A 13,713-nucleotide genomic window follows, 5' to 3' on the forward strand; every position below is an offset into this window, starting at 1 on the left:
CCTGTGTCTATAAACACACCAGGGAAACTAAAGGCTATAATGAAAGAGAGAGGAAAAGAAACAATTGAATTCATATCCTGTAAAGCTCACAGGATTTACCCTGGCTCTGACTTTAACATTTTTATTCAGATTTTATTCATTTAAAAAAATGACCTTTCAGACTTTTGACTGCTTTCAATCAGAGGAAGAGCTGTTCAAAGACAAAAAGAAAACAAATACTAATGAATGAAATACAATAGCCTTTTTACAGTGTAAAAGAACAATATGACGGCCAACGGTTTTTACAAAAGAGTGCAAAAGCGTCAACCTTCTGAGATACACACGTTCATACAATCGTTATCCACTGTCTTCTTTTGTTTTTTCTCGCTTTGCAGATTATCGTCATTTCTACGTTTATGATAGTTCCTGAAGGCATCAGTCAGACTGCAGCTCATAGCAACAGCAGTACTGAGACAAGCGACGCTAGCAGAAGTTAAAGTAACACTAGAAAGTTATCAAATGTTCTTTTAGTTTCAGGCACTGTGTAGAAAAATATCATTATTGTACGTAAATGTATAACTTTTTATTGGGACCGTTCCTTAAAAAAAAAAATCGAATAATCTTTAATATATGGCTAACTAATATAATTTAGATGCAGCTAACGGTGGGAAAATGCTAACGCTAAACTGAGCTAATGTATGAAGAAAAAAAAATGTACTAAAATATCCAACCATATAGTAACAATTTTAAGGGGAAAAAAACTATTCTATACCAAAAATAAACACTTCACTAGAAAAACTAAAATTGTTTTGAGAAAACATAATATTTGGAGAAAAAAGGTAATGCAAAATTTAAAGCTTATTGATATAAACTTATTGATAGGTAAAGTATATTTCTGGTAATATGATGTATGCGTGATTTCTACAGGTGCCTTATTCTGTGGAGGGATGGATAACACTCTGACTGAGCTGAACACAACTCAGAGCACAGAGGAACATCTTAATGCTGAAGACCCTTCTTTAAAAGACTCTGAGAGGAACAATAATGGCCCTGCAGGGACCCAGGTATGGACAGGTCCCCCATCAGATGTCAGCATGCCTGGAATAGTTCCTCATCCTCTCCAACATCCCACACAGCCAGGAATGGGGGACCCTCTCAGCTATAGGTATAATGTTCATTCATTCATTCATTCATTTTCTCTTTTTGTTTTTCTGTCAATCATAACCAGGTGACTCACTGATTAAATATACTTTATCCCATTTAAGCGATACTGTTGGACAGATCTCCTGATCAGCACATGCTTTGAACTGGTTTCACATGCTTTTACACTGATCTAGTGGATTAACATCTTCCCTTGATTAACACTGATGAATTCATTGATTTACTGTAGGTTCAGCTGTCTGTATCCATCATCTCAGTGTCAGCTGACCTATCCAGACTACCTCCTGGAGCCTCAGTCTAACCAGTATCACCTCCTCACTGGGTGAGTCCTAATTCACTTCATTGTATAGGTTATGTTCCACTGCAGCATGTTGGATCCATTTAACACAATGACACAGTGACACCAAATGTCAAGTAGTGATAACCATGCTCCCGCAAATGTGTGTACTTTGGTGCCATCTGCTGGCAATATCAAGACTGATACAGGTTTTGTACAGGCGTAAATGCAAAATATAACAAATATCTTTACATTTAAAAATAAATATCACTGAATTTATACTGTAGCACTGACATATTTTACTTTGAAAACCACCTATCTAAATGAATGTACTTTTAATTTCTTTCTTTGAAATTGCTGTTCAATGTCAATTTATGCTCATTCAAAATTATCCAGTATCATAAATTCTGTCTCCATTAGCTCATCTGAACTTTTCTGTCTTGAATCACATGACTGACATAATGTAACCTGATTGGACAAAAAGTGTAGCTGATTCAATTTAGTCTTGACTGATTATCCTCTATAGACCAGCAGCCTGTTGCACGAGTTGTGTGTTACAACATCAGTTATTATAAGTTGTGATTTATCAATTTCTACAATAACTTTAAAAGCACTGTGCTCACCTACAGAAAATAAATCAAATTAGAATAACTGTATGGCTGGCTGGCTGTAAAGAAATTAAATAAATGAACAGACTCATATATTTCAGCATTAGAAATAAAGCAGGGTTGTAGTGTGAGGAGCTTTAATGGAAGATGTAATGGTGTGAGGTCAGAGCCATGTTGGTTATGCACATTACCTGTGTGTGAGGGTTGCTGCTGTTGTAAGGTGATGTGTTGGTCCTGGTGTCCTCAGCTCTGTGCCCACTCCACCAGATGGCAGTCATCACAGCTCAGCCTCTGCTCCGTGGTTTACCAATGAACCCATTCTGTGCAGCATGATGCCGGTGAGATCACACATCCACAAATATGCAAGCTTTTTTATTCAGATATTATACAAGTCATACATTATTTGTTTCTATGTGTGTGTGTGTGTGTGTGTGTGTGGGTGTGGGTGTGTGTGTGTGTGTACTTTAGGGGGATTTACACGCCCCTGTAGCAAGTATCTGTGTATCACAGGCTATGGACCATCAGCAGTTTCAGGATGGACTGACTGAAGTCACATCTCATATCACACAGCCTGTAAGTTTCACTGATAGCACAGCAGACAATTCATTTTCATCTCAGTCAACTCAAAATGAAACAGATCGCATCAGTTTAGTTTCAAACAGTTCCCATGTACTTCTATAAAAAGGATCTCTAATGATTTCAGCTTTTCACATATTTTTTCCACTTTAAGCGCTGAATATATGCAGCAGGCTGGAGTCACAGTGTGTGTGTTGTGGATATACATTAATAGAAGGATTGCAGACATGTAAACAGAAATCGATGATGTATTCTGAACATTTCACCCGATTTGCAACGGTAAGGTTTATGTTTTAAAAAGCAGACATAAACAGTACAGAAGGTATTTATACCAGTCACAAAGAGAAGGTTGCTGTGAGAAAAGAAACATGACTTAACATAAGTTGAGCAGCATCACAAACATCCAGAGAGCTGCACTGAATCACTTATCGTACAATACATCAAGTTATAAAGATAGATAACAGCTGTTCATAGGAAGAATTACAGAGCAGTTTATATTACATTAATACATACATACAGTATGTATTATGTATATGTTTTGAAACAGTAAACAAGCAACAGGTTGTTTTTGTTGTGGTAAAGTTGAATTTTACATTTGATTAATTAATTTTACACAAATCATTAACTGTATTCTTTTTACAAGGTATTTTATGGCTGCTCCATCCTGCTCTCTCTCTCTCTCTCTCTCTCTCTCTCTCTCTCTCTCTCTCTCTCTCTCTCTCTCTCTCTCTCTCTCTCTCTCTCTCTCTCACTCTTTCGCTCTCTAGATTATATAAATAAGATATAATTAATATTTTTGCTTAAAAGAGGATTATCCAAATAGTTGTGATTAAATTTCTTTCATTCGTCTTAATAAAACTCTCCTCCTCTCCCACTAATAGGACTAAGGTTGTCCTTACTGTTTAATCCCAGGAACATTACACACTTGTATATAGTATAAGGAATTTAAGTATATTGTAGATTTGTATAATAACAGATTATTTTATAGATTGTTTATTGTATATAGTATTTTATTTTATTTTATTTTTTTATCACTTCCATTCCCCCTAGGGTGATCAATAAAGTGTACCTTACGTTACTTATAGGTGGTGTGTAATGTGAGTGGAGGTGGACAGGTGGTGCTGGTTAACCCCTGTGATCCAGGACCTGTGTTTTTCACCCTGGAGTCTGCTCCAGCTCAAAGAGACAACGACCACACTCAGGGGAAAGGTTAGTACGAGTTTAGATGAGTTATGTTGTAGTTTTGTTCCAAGTAATGAGTAAAGCCACAGATCAGTGAACACTGTATGTAACAAGAGAATATGGACCGTGCTTTTGTGTCTCTTTCCTGAGACTGTCCACCAAAGCACCGGAACAGAATCATCATAGAGGAGAAACTCCCGCCTGTTGTCAGATTCAATGATTCTTTACATCACAACAAGGAAGTACAATGCATATAATAATTTGCTAGACCTCAAATAGCAATGTAATGAAATAATACACAGTCTGTCATCTGAAAAGGTTTGAGATAATGGGAGTAGGGCTGGATACATTTTTAGTTTTGGGATAACACATGTTTACCTGTGGGGGTGATACAAAGCTACAGTATGCTACTATACTGAATATTAACATGTTCCACAAAACATAAACATGTCTTGAATCATTTACAGTCCTTTTTGTAGCTGAGGTGGCTACACCATATAATGATATGATGTCAATGAGAGATGCAGGAGAGCCTCTTTGGTTTGCACAAACACAGCAAAAGTACATTTTTATTTAGCAGGTGTGGCCACCTGGTATTGTGCATCTTACTTATAGAGTGGCAGCTGTTGATTGAAAACAGCATTTGAACTCCAGTGATGAAGAATAGCAGAATCTGTTGAAATCCTATGTTAAGAAAAAAGATACTACTTATACTACTAAAGCTCTACTGAATATATTCTACTAATATTAATGTTAAAGAAAATATGGAATTCATGCACCATCAAAAGCTCCATCAAACAGTAAATACAACTATGATGATAATAAACTGTTTCACCAGCGATAAATGAATTGTGAGTTATCTCAACAACAACAATGATACTCTGCACCTCAAACATAAAGTTGTAGATGCATTTATAGCCAACCTGAAAAAAACCCTGATATCTGATCCTGATCCACAATGAAATACACCTGTCTGATTAAAAAAAACAACTCAAACAGACCACCAGTAACTGGATTAAGATGAGTTTATGGAAGTGTTGGCTGAACTGAAGTTTCTTTTCCTTTGCCTTCACCAGATGTTTTGGGGACTCATAACCAGGTAGGAAAATAAGAGATAAACTGCCTCTGTTGGACTTCAGCTCATTAACTCCACACTATCTCCATTTTAAGAGCTATTGATTGATTGTTCCTGTATTTAATCATTCATCTATATATAGCTTCTCCAGTACCACCAGACAGCCTGTCCCCTGTATGAGTCCAGAGATCAAACAGCCAACATGCAGCCTCAACCGCCTCCAGCACGGTAAGGACTTTAAAACAGCCTCAACAGCACTGACACTGTGAGACAAGTAAATATGTAGAAGCATTTCAAGCTTTTACTGAGTTTAGCATGTGGTCAAAATTCATACATGACGGTTACAACAGACTATCAAAGCTTCTCAAAGCACTCATGCAGGATAACACCCTTCTCCATCCATATGACCTCGTAAATAAATCATATTTCTGCTAGAATATTGTTTAAAACATAATTTATGTCTCAATCATCATGTATTATATTACAGTCAACAAGGATTTTATTTTGTAAAAGAAAGATGAATAAATTTGGCTGCCTTTTCAAAATCAGCTTTATTTCCATGTACATGAACAGGAGTCAGTGGAAGAAAGAGACCTTCATCTGTAATTTATGTAATTACAGATTATTGTAGAAATTGTTTAATGTATCTAATATTTTAAAGATTGTTTATTTTATTTCATTTTTTTTCACTTCACTATTACAAGGCTACCTTACCTAACCTTACCTTACTTTACCTTACTTTACCTTACATTACCTTACCTTACCTTACCTTACCTTACATTACCTTACCTTACCTTACATTACCTTACCTTACATGACATTACCTTACCTTACCTTACCTTACATGACATTACCTTACCTTACCTTACATTACCTTACCTTACCTTTCCTTACCTTACCTTACTTTACCTTACTTTACCTTACATTACCTTACCTTACCTTACATTACCTTACCTTACCTTACCTTACATTACCTTACATTACCTTACATGACATTACCTTACCTTACCTTACCTTACATGACATTACCTTACCTTACCTTACTTTACCTTACATTACCTTACCTTACCTTACATTACCTTACATTACATTACCTTACATTACCTTACCTTACATGATATTACCTTACCTTACCTTACATTACATTACCTTACATTACCTTACCTTACCTTACATTACATTACATTACATTACATTACATTACCTTACCTTACCTTACATTACATTACATTACCTTACATTACCTTACCTTACCTTACATTACATTACATTACCTTACATTACCTTACCTTACCTTACCTTACATTACATTACATTACCTTACATTACCTTACCTTACCTTACCTTACATTACATTACATTACCTTACCTTACCTTACCTTACATTACATTACATTACCTTACATTACCTTACCTTACCTTACCTTACATTACATTACATTACATTACATTACCTTACCTTACATTACATTACATTACCTTACATTACCTTACCTTACCTTACCTTACATTACATTATATTACCTTACCTTACCTTACATTACCTTACCTTACCTTAAATAACCTTACATTACCTTACCTTACCTTACATTACATTACCTTATCTTACCTTAGATTACTTTACATTACATTACATTACTTTACATTACATTACCTTACCTTACATTACATTACATTACCTTATCTGACCTTACCTTACCTTACCTTACCTTACCTTACCTTACCTTACCTCACCTTACCTTACCTTACCTTACCTTACCTTACCTTACCCTACATTACATTACATTACCTTATCTGACCTTACCTTACCTTACCTTACATTACCTTACCTTACCTTACCTTACCTTACCTTACCGTACCTTACCTTACCTTACCTTACCTTACCTTACCTTACCTTACCTTACCTTACCTTACCTTACCTTACCTTACCTTACCTTACCTTACTGTACCTTACCTTACCTTACCTTACCTTACCTTACCTTACCTTACCTTACCTTAACTGCAGACCTGCTGGGACTGTGAGTGAATCGAAGTCCAGGAAACCTTGTCATTGCACCAGATCCCAGTGCCTCAAACTGTGAGTACTCCATCTCATCATCATTAGTTTTCTTTATAGTATGATGATGAGCAGATGTGCGTATGTGTAAAGTATGATGCTTCTGAAACACGATGCTAATTCTTTGTGACGTTTGCACTTTGTTTGTATCTCACACAGTAAAAGATGGCAATAAAACACAGAAGTACACAATGGTAGCTCTGGGGAATCTTTACTGAGGATTTGCAGCACATAGTGTTTGTCCTGTAGACAGGCCACAGCAAAGTTTTGCACAGGTGAAATGGAAGAAGAGATAAAAATAAAAAATACCCTCCACACTTGATTTATCACCATAGACTCACCTGCAGCAGAAGAAACTGTATCTGGAATGTAAGATCTGGGAGCAGCAGCAGGTGTTTAAGTCTGCAGCACTGTTCTTTTTAACACAGTTCCACCATTCTGTGTCCTGCAGCTGTCTCCTGCTATTATGTTCACAGTAGCTCCAGACAAGTGTAACATGACTGAAGCAGCCAGTAATTCTTATTCAGAAGGCTGATATATTGTCAGCTATAATCTATATGAAACTATATCCCACACCCATATTTCATGAGTCATTCAATCACTGACCCTTTTGTCAAGCTGAATGAATACTTGTAGTCCCAAAATATTCATGTTCAACAGCAGAAAACACTCATTTGTGCTTTGTCACAATCTAATATCAGATCGTTTAACCCTTTCTGCAGATGACATCTTTAACCTTTAATATTCCTCTAAATTGAGAGATTGAATTCACTCTGTTGTTCCTTGTGTGTGTGTGTGTGTGTGTGCGTGTGTGTGTGTGTGTGTGTGTGTGTGTGTGTGTGTGTGTGTCTTTCAGTTACTGTGAGTGTTTTGCTAACGGAGTGATGTGCAACAACTGTGACTGTTCTAATTGTCACAACAACGCAGAGCATGAGATGAAGCGTCACAAGGCCATAAAGGTTTGTAATGCTTCAACTGAACATGTTCAAATAAGGGTAAGGTTAGGGTTAGGGTAACTTTATTGATTCCCCATTCAAAATGGACACAACGGTATTCTTGTAATAAGTGATTCTAAAATAATCTACAATGTTCCTGGTATTAAACAGTAAGGGTAGCCTTACTCAAATAAGATGAGAATGAGTTGAATGTATACAGTCTGTAAATGAGAAGAATATATGAATCATTAGAAACTGAAACACTGGTCTTAAACAAACTGAACTTTTTAAATGTTAAAAAAATAATTAGTAATGTTAATTTGTCACTTACGCAGTGAGTGTCAGATATAAAGACAGGAAGTGTGCTGATGGTGAGCGAAAAATGTAAGCATCATCCAGCTGTGTGATACAGGGTGGTACAGGATGGCTGACTGCTGTATGAGTTGACTTGTTAATCAATCACTAGCAGCTGGATTGTTGCTGGTTGCTGGTGTTTGAGCTGACGCAGACGATAGCATTGATTGTTTCTAATTGGTGTTTCAGGCCTGGTGACGGGTATCAAACGATTAACGGATCTGATACATCAGCAGTCTTACTGGAAAACATTCACTGGGAGACATGTTCCCTAACACACTCTCTGCTGTGTGTCTCAAACACAAACTTTCAGTTTTGTCACTTGTGAGGACATTGTATGTACTAACATCACCACTACACGACCAACACAGCCCTCGTCCCAACCTTAAAGGACAGGTTCACACTTTTTCAAGTGTGTGTTAAAGCAGCAGTCAGGTGTCCATATAAACAATGAAAGAAGTTTTCCTCTCTGTAATCATTCCTCCTGTTCATACTGACAGTATTTTTTACAGTCTTTTTAGCATCAAATTCCCTCTTAGTGTTTCCCTGTTGAGCTGTGGTGGAAGTATAGTAACAAAAAGACTTTGCTACTAAAAACACTGTAACGTTGAAACATAGAAGATGAAGATTTGACTCATTCAGACACCTGAAGCTTCATATTAGCTTCACATCAACTTTTAAATACATGTTTACACAGAAGGAGGACTGTGGATTTAATCCTCCATCACTTCCATTGTAACTGTATTATGAAGAGATCTTCTAATGGTCAGTATGAACTGGTGGAATGATTACAACAAGAAAAAAGCTTTACATGTTCATTTGTGCTACTGACTGTTGTCTTGCTCCAACCTTAATAAAAAGTCTTCATGGTTAACCTTAACGGATGATATTATGTCATTTGTTTGCTGATATCCTCTGCTGAGGAATGCATACATTTTAATGTCACTTCCCTGTTCTTATTCTGTTCATTACTGTCATTATTGTTCTATAGTCCTGTTTAGGTCGTAACCCAGATGCCTTCAGGCCAAAAATTGCGGGTGGGAAGTCAGGAGAGGTCAAAGGTTGGCACAACAAAGGCTGCAACTGTAAACGCTCTGGCTGCCTTAAGAACTACTGCGAGTGCTATGAGGTTCACAAACACACACACACACACACACACACACACACACACACACACACACACACACACACACACACACACACACACACACACACACACACACACACACACACACACACACACACACACACACACACACACACACACACACACACACACACACACACACACACACACACAGAATCACTGAAATAAAGCAGGTAGAGTTTGATGCTGAAGCCGGATTGGAAGCAGTTTAACACAGGAATCACACAACATTTAACTTCTTTCAAGTAGAATTTACTGGACACTTGCACATATTCAATTCACTTTAATTTAACTTGAATTTCACTCATTGAAAGAAAAATTCTCTCACTTAGTCCAACATAACCAAAGTTCCCATCAGCTAACTGTACCTCCTGCTGTTGAACTGACAGCTCTGTCAGGCTTCACTACTCAGTGCAGTCACTGCTGTCTGCTCAGCACCCAGACAGCATGTCCATGTGGGCCCCACATGGGTTAAATGCGGTCTACGTGGGTACTGAGCGGGCATGGGCCTTAACTGGGCATATGGGCTGGCTAAATGGGCCCAATTTAAGGTCCATTCTGATCCCACTTAGACCCTATATGGGCAAACATATGGGGCCTACATGGGTCTCACCCAGTTGGGACCTACCTGAAACCCAGCCAGAACCCACTTGAAGTCCATATGGGCAAAGACAGGTGGGGACACTATGAAAACTGCAGACAAACCCACTTGGGATCCGTATTTGCAGCCCAAAGTTAACCCTTAGGGGGCCCACATGGACATGGTGGCTGGGCACAGAATTCATGCAGAATTTGAAACAGATTCATATGTAAGGATAACTTTCACACTATTCATCATTCTTATATCTGTCATTCCCGTTTCATGCCTCCTGGTATTGGGACTAATCATTTCTACACATACCTGTGAAGAATTTTTTAAATGTACAGTATAAAATCAGTGACCTCAAATAACAGACAAGTGTTTGTAGAAATGTAACATTTGTTCAGAGTGAGTTAGACTGTTGTGTGTGTCTGCAGGCTAACATCATGTGCACCTCCAGCTGTAAATGTGTCGGCTGCAGAAACTACGACGATGGCTCAGAAATGTGTCCCAGTGAAAAGGCCGTCCATGTCAAAGATGAGTGAGTCAGTCCAGTTTGACACAGTACATCATATTATGGAGGCTTTAGAAAAACACTCAACTAATGTTCCTCACTGTTAGTGAATATTTGGATGATTTGAAAGAAAAATCTCAAATCTTTCATAGACTTCTGGCTTCAGCTGGAAACCGTTTGCCATCAAAGCAGTCAGGGGGCAGTAAAAGGAGAGGGGCATTTCCACTCCCAGGAGACCCAGAACATCCAAAGATTGGATATTGATGCTTTTTAGAGAGTTACTTTGAGAAAAAAAAACAAAAAAAAACCAAGCACAGAATTGTAAGGATAACCACAAAGATTGTGTTGCACAAGGTTGGGTATGTGGGTCAAAGTCATGGTTGTATAAAACAATGGTATTGTAGTAAGAAATCTGATAGTCAGCTAAAATGTTAGAAAAGAATCAACTCATGGACTTCGATAAAGTCAGTAAATGCCTTAGTAAAGAAAAGGCTCTTAACGGTCAGACATCTGTTTAAGTAGCCCAGCAGAAGCTGCGTACCTGCTGCCTGGCCAGAAAACAGCTTACATAGCTGGTGGCCAGAGTTATGTACTTCTTAATGCTGAACATTAAACAACCCAGCGGTGAATGAGAGCATGACTTCTACAGAGGTCATCATTGTGTTGCTGCTAACCAGTCAGATTCCTTAAAGTAATCATTTCCTGGTTGTACCCATTGTGGGCATCCATTCAGCCAAGCCCCTCAACAAGAAATAAACAAGTGTGTTCCGATAAAACCAAGACGGTCATGTTTTAATCAAAATTTAAGACAGATTTGACAACAAATGAGGCCCTGCAGTCTTCAGACTCCAGCCTTCATCTGGTTGTTTGGTGGCAGTGCTTTGCCCAGGTGGATCCCCACTGTCAGCCCAAACTCTTTGCCGGCATGTTTCTCATGGACCTCAGGCTTCAGCTGGAAACCCTTCTCCCTATCAAAGCAGTCCATGGGGGTGAAAGAAAGTGGTTTTTCTCCCAGGAGGCCTTGTAGTCGTGTACGCCAGGCCTTCAGCACGGTGCTGCGGGCCTCAGTGGGAATGTGAGAGGGAGCCCAGAAGATCTGAGGGGCAAGAACCTGGAAGCCACAATAGTGCATGATGCCATTCTGCAGAAAAGATGAAAATGTATAAATGTTGGTCAACTGTTAAGCGACAGAAAAGCAACATTTTGAAACAATACCTGGAGTGGCCATAATGTCACATTCATGTCTCCATTAATGCCATTAGCACTGAACATTGACTCATGAGATCCAGTGGTGAAGGACAACATGGCTTTCTTGTCCTGTGAAGTAGCAGAAATATTGATTAAATAAGGAAAAATTCAATAAATAAACAAATCTCTAGAGCTGTACCTTGAAGATGCCCTCTGTGTATCGCCTCTCTTGTGAATAGGCAAAGCCCAGTGTGAGCACACGGTCAAACCAGCCCTTCATAATTGCAGGAACAGTGAACCAGTACATGGGGAACTGAGAAGTGGGTTTCAAGGTTAGCTTTTAAAAAAAATATATAATATATATTATAACTGTCACTCAGGCTCTACCTGAAAGATGATCAAGTCTGCCTCAGTGAGTTTACGTTGCTCGTCAGTGATGTCAGCAGAGAGTTTCCCTGCCTCCCATGCCAATTTTGTCTCTTCCGCATAACGGAAGTGTTCAGCATTTTTAATTTCTCCTAGAGATAAAAAACAAAACAAAATTGACTAAGGATAAAGAGCAAGCCAAGTAGGATGTTATGCCAGCACAATATTTATATACCAATAATGTCCTCCGCAGTAGCTGTGGCTTTAAACTTCAAAGCGTAAAGGTCAGAAACTTCCACTGTGCAGCCCTGAGCAGTTAAAGCCTCCATTGCAGCATCTTTGGCTGCTGCACTGAATGAGCAGGCACTTTGATGGGCATACACGATCAACACTTTCTTTGCTGCCAAGACAAGAGGTAACGATCAGACAAAACAAGTGCACAGCAGACGAAACACTGGCATGTGTGTGGCCACATGCATGCTTAACAAAAGCACGAGATAAACACTGTCAAAACTTTCAGCAGCTATTAGAATGCAAGGCAGAAAAACTTACTCATTTCTGAAACAGGTTGTCAGCTGTGTGCAATGAGCTTTTCAAATAGCTTGTGTTGACAGGAAAAGGCAGCACATACCAGAGTAAAAGTCAAGATGCTGTTTTTATACTCCAAGCCTCCTGGTTCATTTGAACCCCTACAGGTGTTGTAAATTAGCAATCAAGGTCATCAATCAGTCAGCTGGTGACCTCACAGAACTCTGATCCACATATTCTTTAACTGATCCTGAAAGGTATTTTTGAACAGGGAGTGGAGATCATGCTACTAAAAGTCATAGATATTTAGGTTTAATCAGTAAAACCAGCCACAGATTTAGCCTGTTTTGAATAGAGTGATAAACTCGCATTAGTACTCTTAAATGTGTCTTTTATTTAAAGGCAATGTGTGAGTTGACAACATGCAGAGGACGGAGCAAAACCGTGGCACAGCTGTTTCACGCCGCTGACGGACCTGGTGGAAATCCCATTAACTCTGGTCCTTATAGTCTCTAACTCTGGTCCTTATAGTCTCTATCTCTGGTCCTTATAGTCTCTTTAACTCTGGTCCTTATAGTCTCTCTAACTCTGGTCCTTATAGCCTCTCTAACTCTGGTCCTTATAGTCTCTCTAACTCTGGTCCTTATAGTCTCTCTAACTCTAGTCCTTATAGTCTCTAACTCTGGTCCTTATAGTCTCTAACTCTGGTCCTTATAGTCTCTAACTCTGGTCCTTATAGTCTCTAACTCTGGTCCTTATAGTCTCTAACTCTGGTCCTTATAGTCTCTCTAACTCTGGTCCTTATAGTCTCTAACTCTGGTCCTTATAGTCTCTCTAATGGTCCTTATAGTCTCTCTAACTCTGGTCCTTATAGTCTCTCTAACTCTAGTCCTTATAGTCTCTCTAACTCTGGTCCTTATAGTCTCTAACTCTGGTCCTTATAGTCTCTCTAATGGTCCTTATAGTCTCTCTAACTCTGGTCCTTATAGTCTCTAACTCTGGTCCTTATAGTCTCTCTAACTGTGGTCCTTATAGTCTCTCTAACTCTGGTCCTTATAGTCTCTCTAAGTCTCTCTAACTCTGGTCCTTATAGTCTCTAACTCTGGTCCTTATAGTCTCTCTAACTCTGGTCCTTATAGTCTCTCTAACTCTGGTCCTTATAGTCTCTCTAAGTCTCTCTAACTCTG

General features: G+C 38.6%; 1 protein-coding gene across 1 annotated transcript; it reads right to left on the minus strand.

Moving 5' to 3' along the window:
- Positions 1-11,285: 11,285 nt before the first annotated feature.
- Positions 11,286-12,405, minus strand: LOC133981605 (NAD(P)H dehydrogenase [quinone] 1-like; the record flags this gene model as incomplete). The annotated part of the gene is made up of 5 exons (XM_062420380.1): positions 11,286-11,585; positions 11,660-11,761; positions 11,832-11,945; positions 12,020-12,150; positions 12,234-12,405. Coding segments are annotated over 5 exons (819 nt in total), but the record flags the coding sequence as incomplete, so codon positions are not given.
- Between the last annotated feature and the right edge of the window lie 1,308 nt (positions 12,406-13,713).

Source organism: Scomber scombrus, chromosome 6 (genome assembly GCF_963691925.1).
Source record: "Scomber scombrus chromosome 6, fScoSco1.1, whole genome shotgun sequence".
In the NCBI taxonomy this organism is placed as follows: domain Eukaryota; kingdom Metazoa; phylum Chordata; class Actinopteri; order Scombriformes; family Scombridae; genus Scomber; species Scomber scombrus.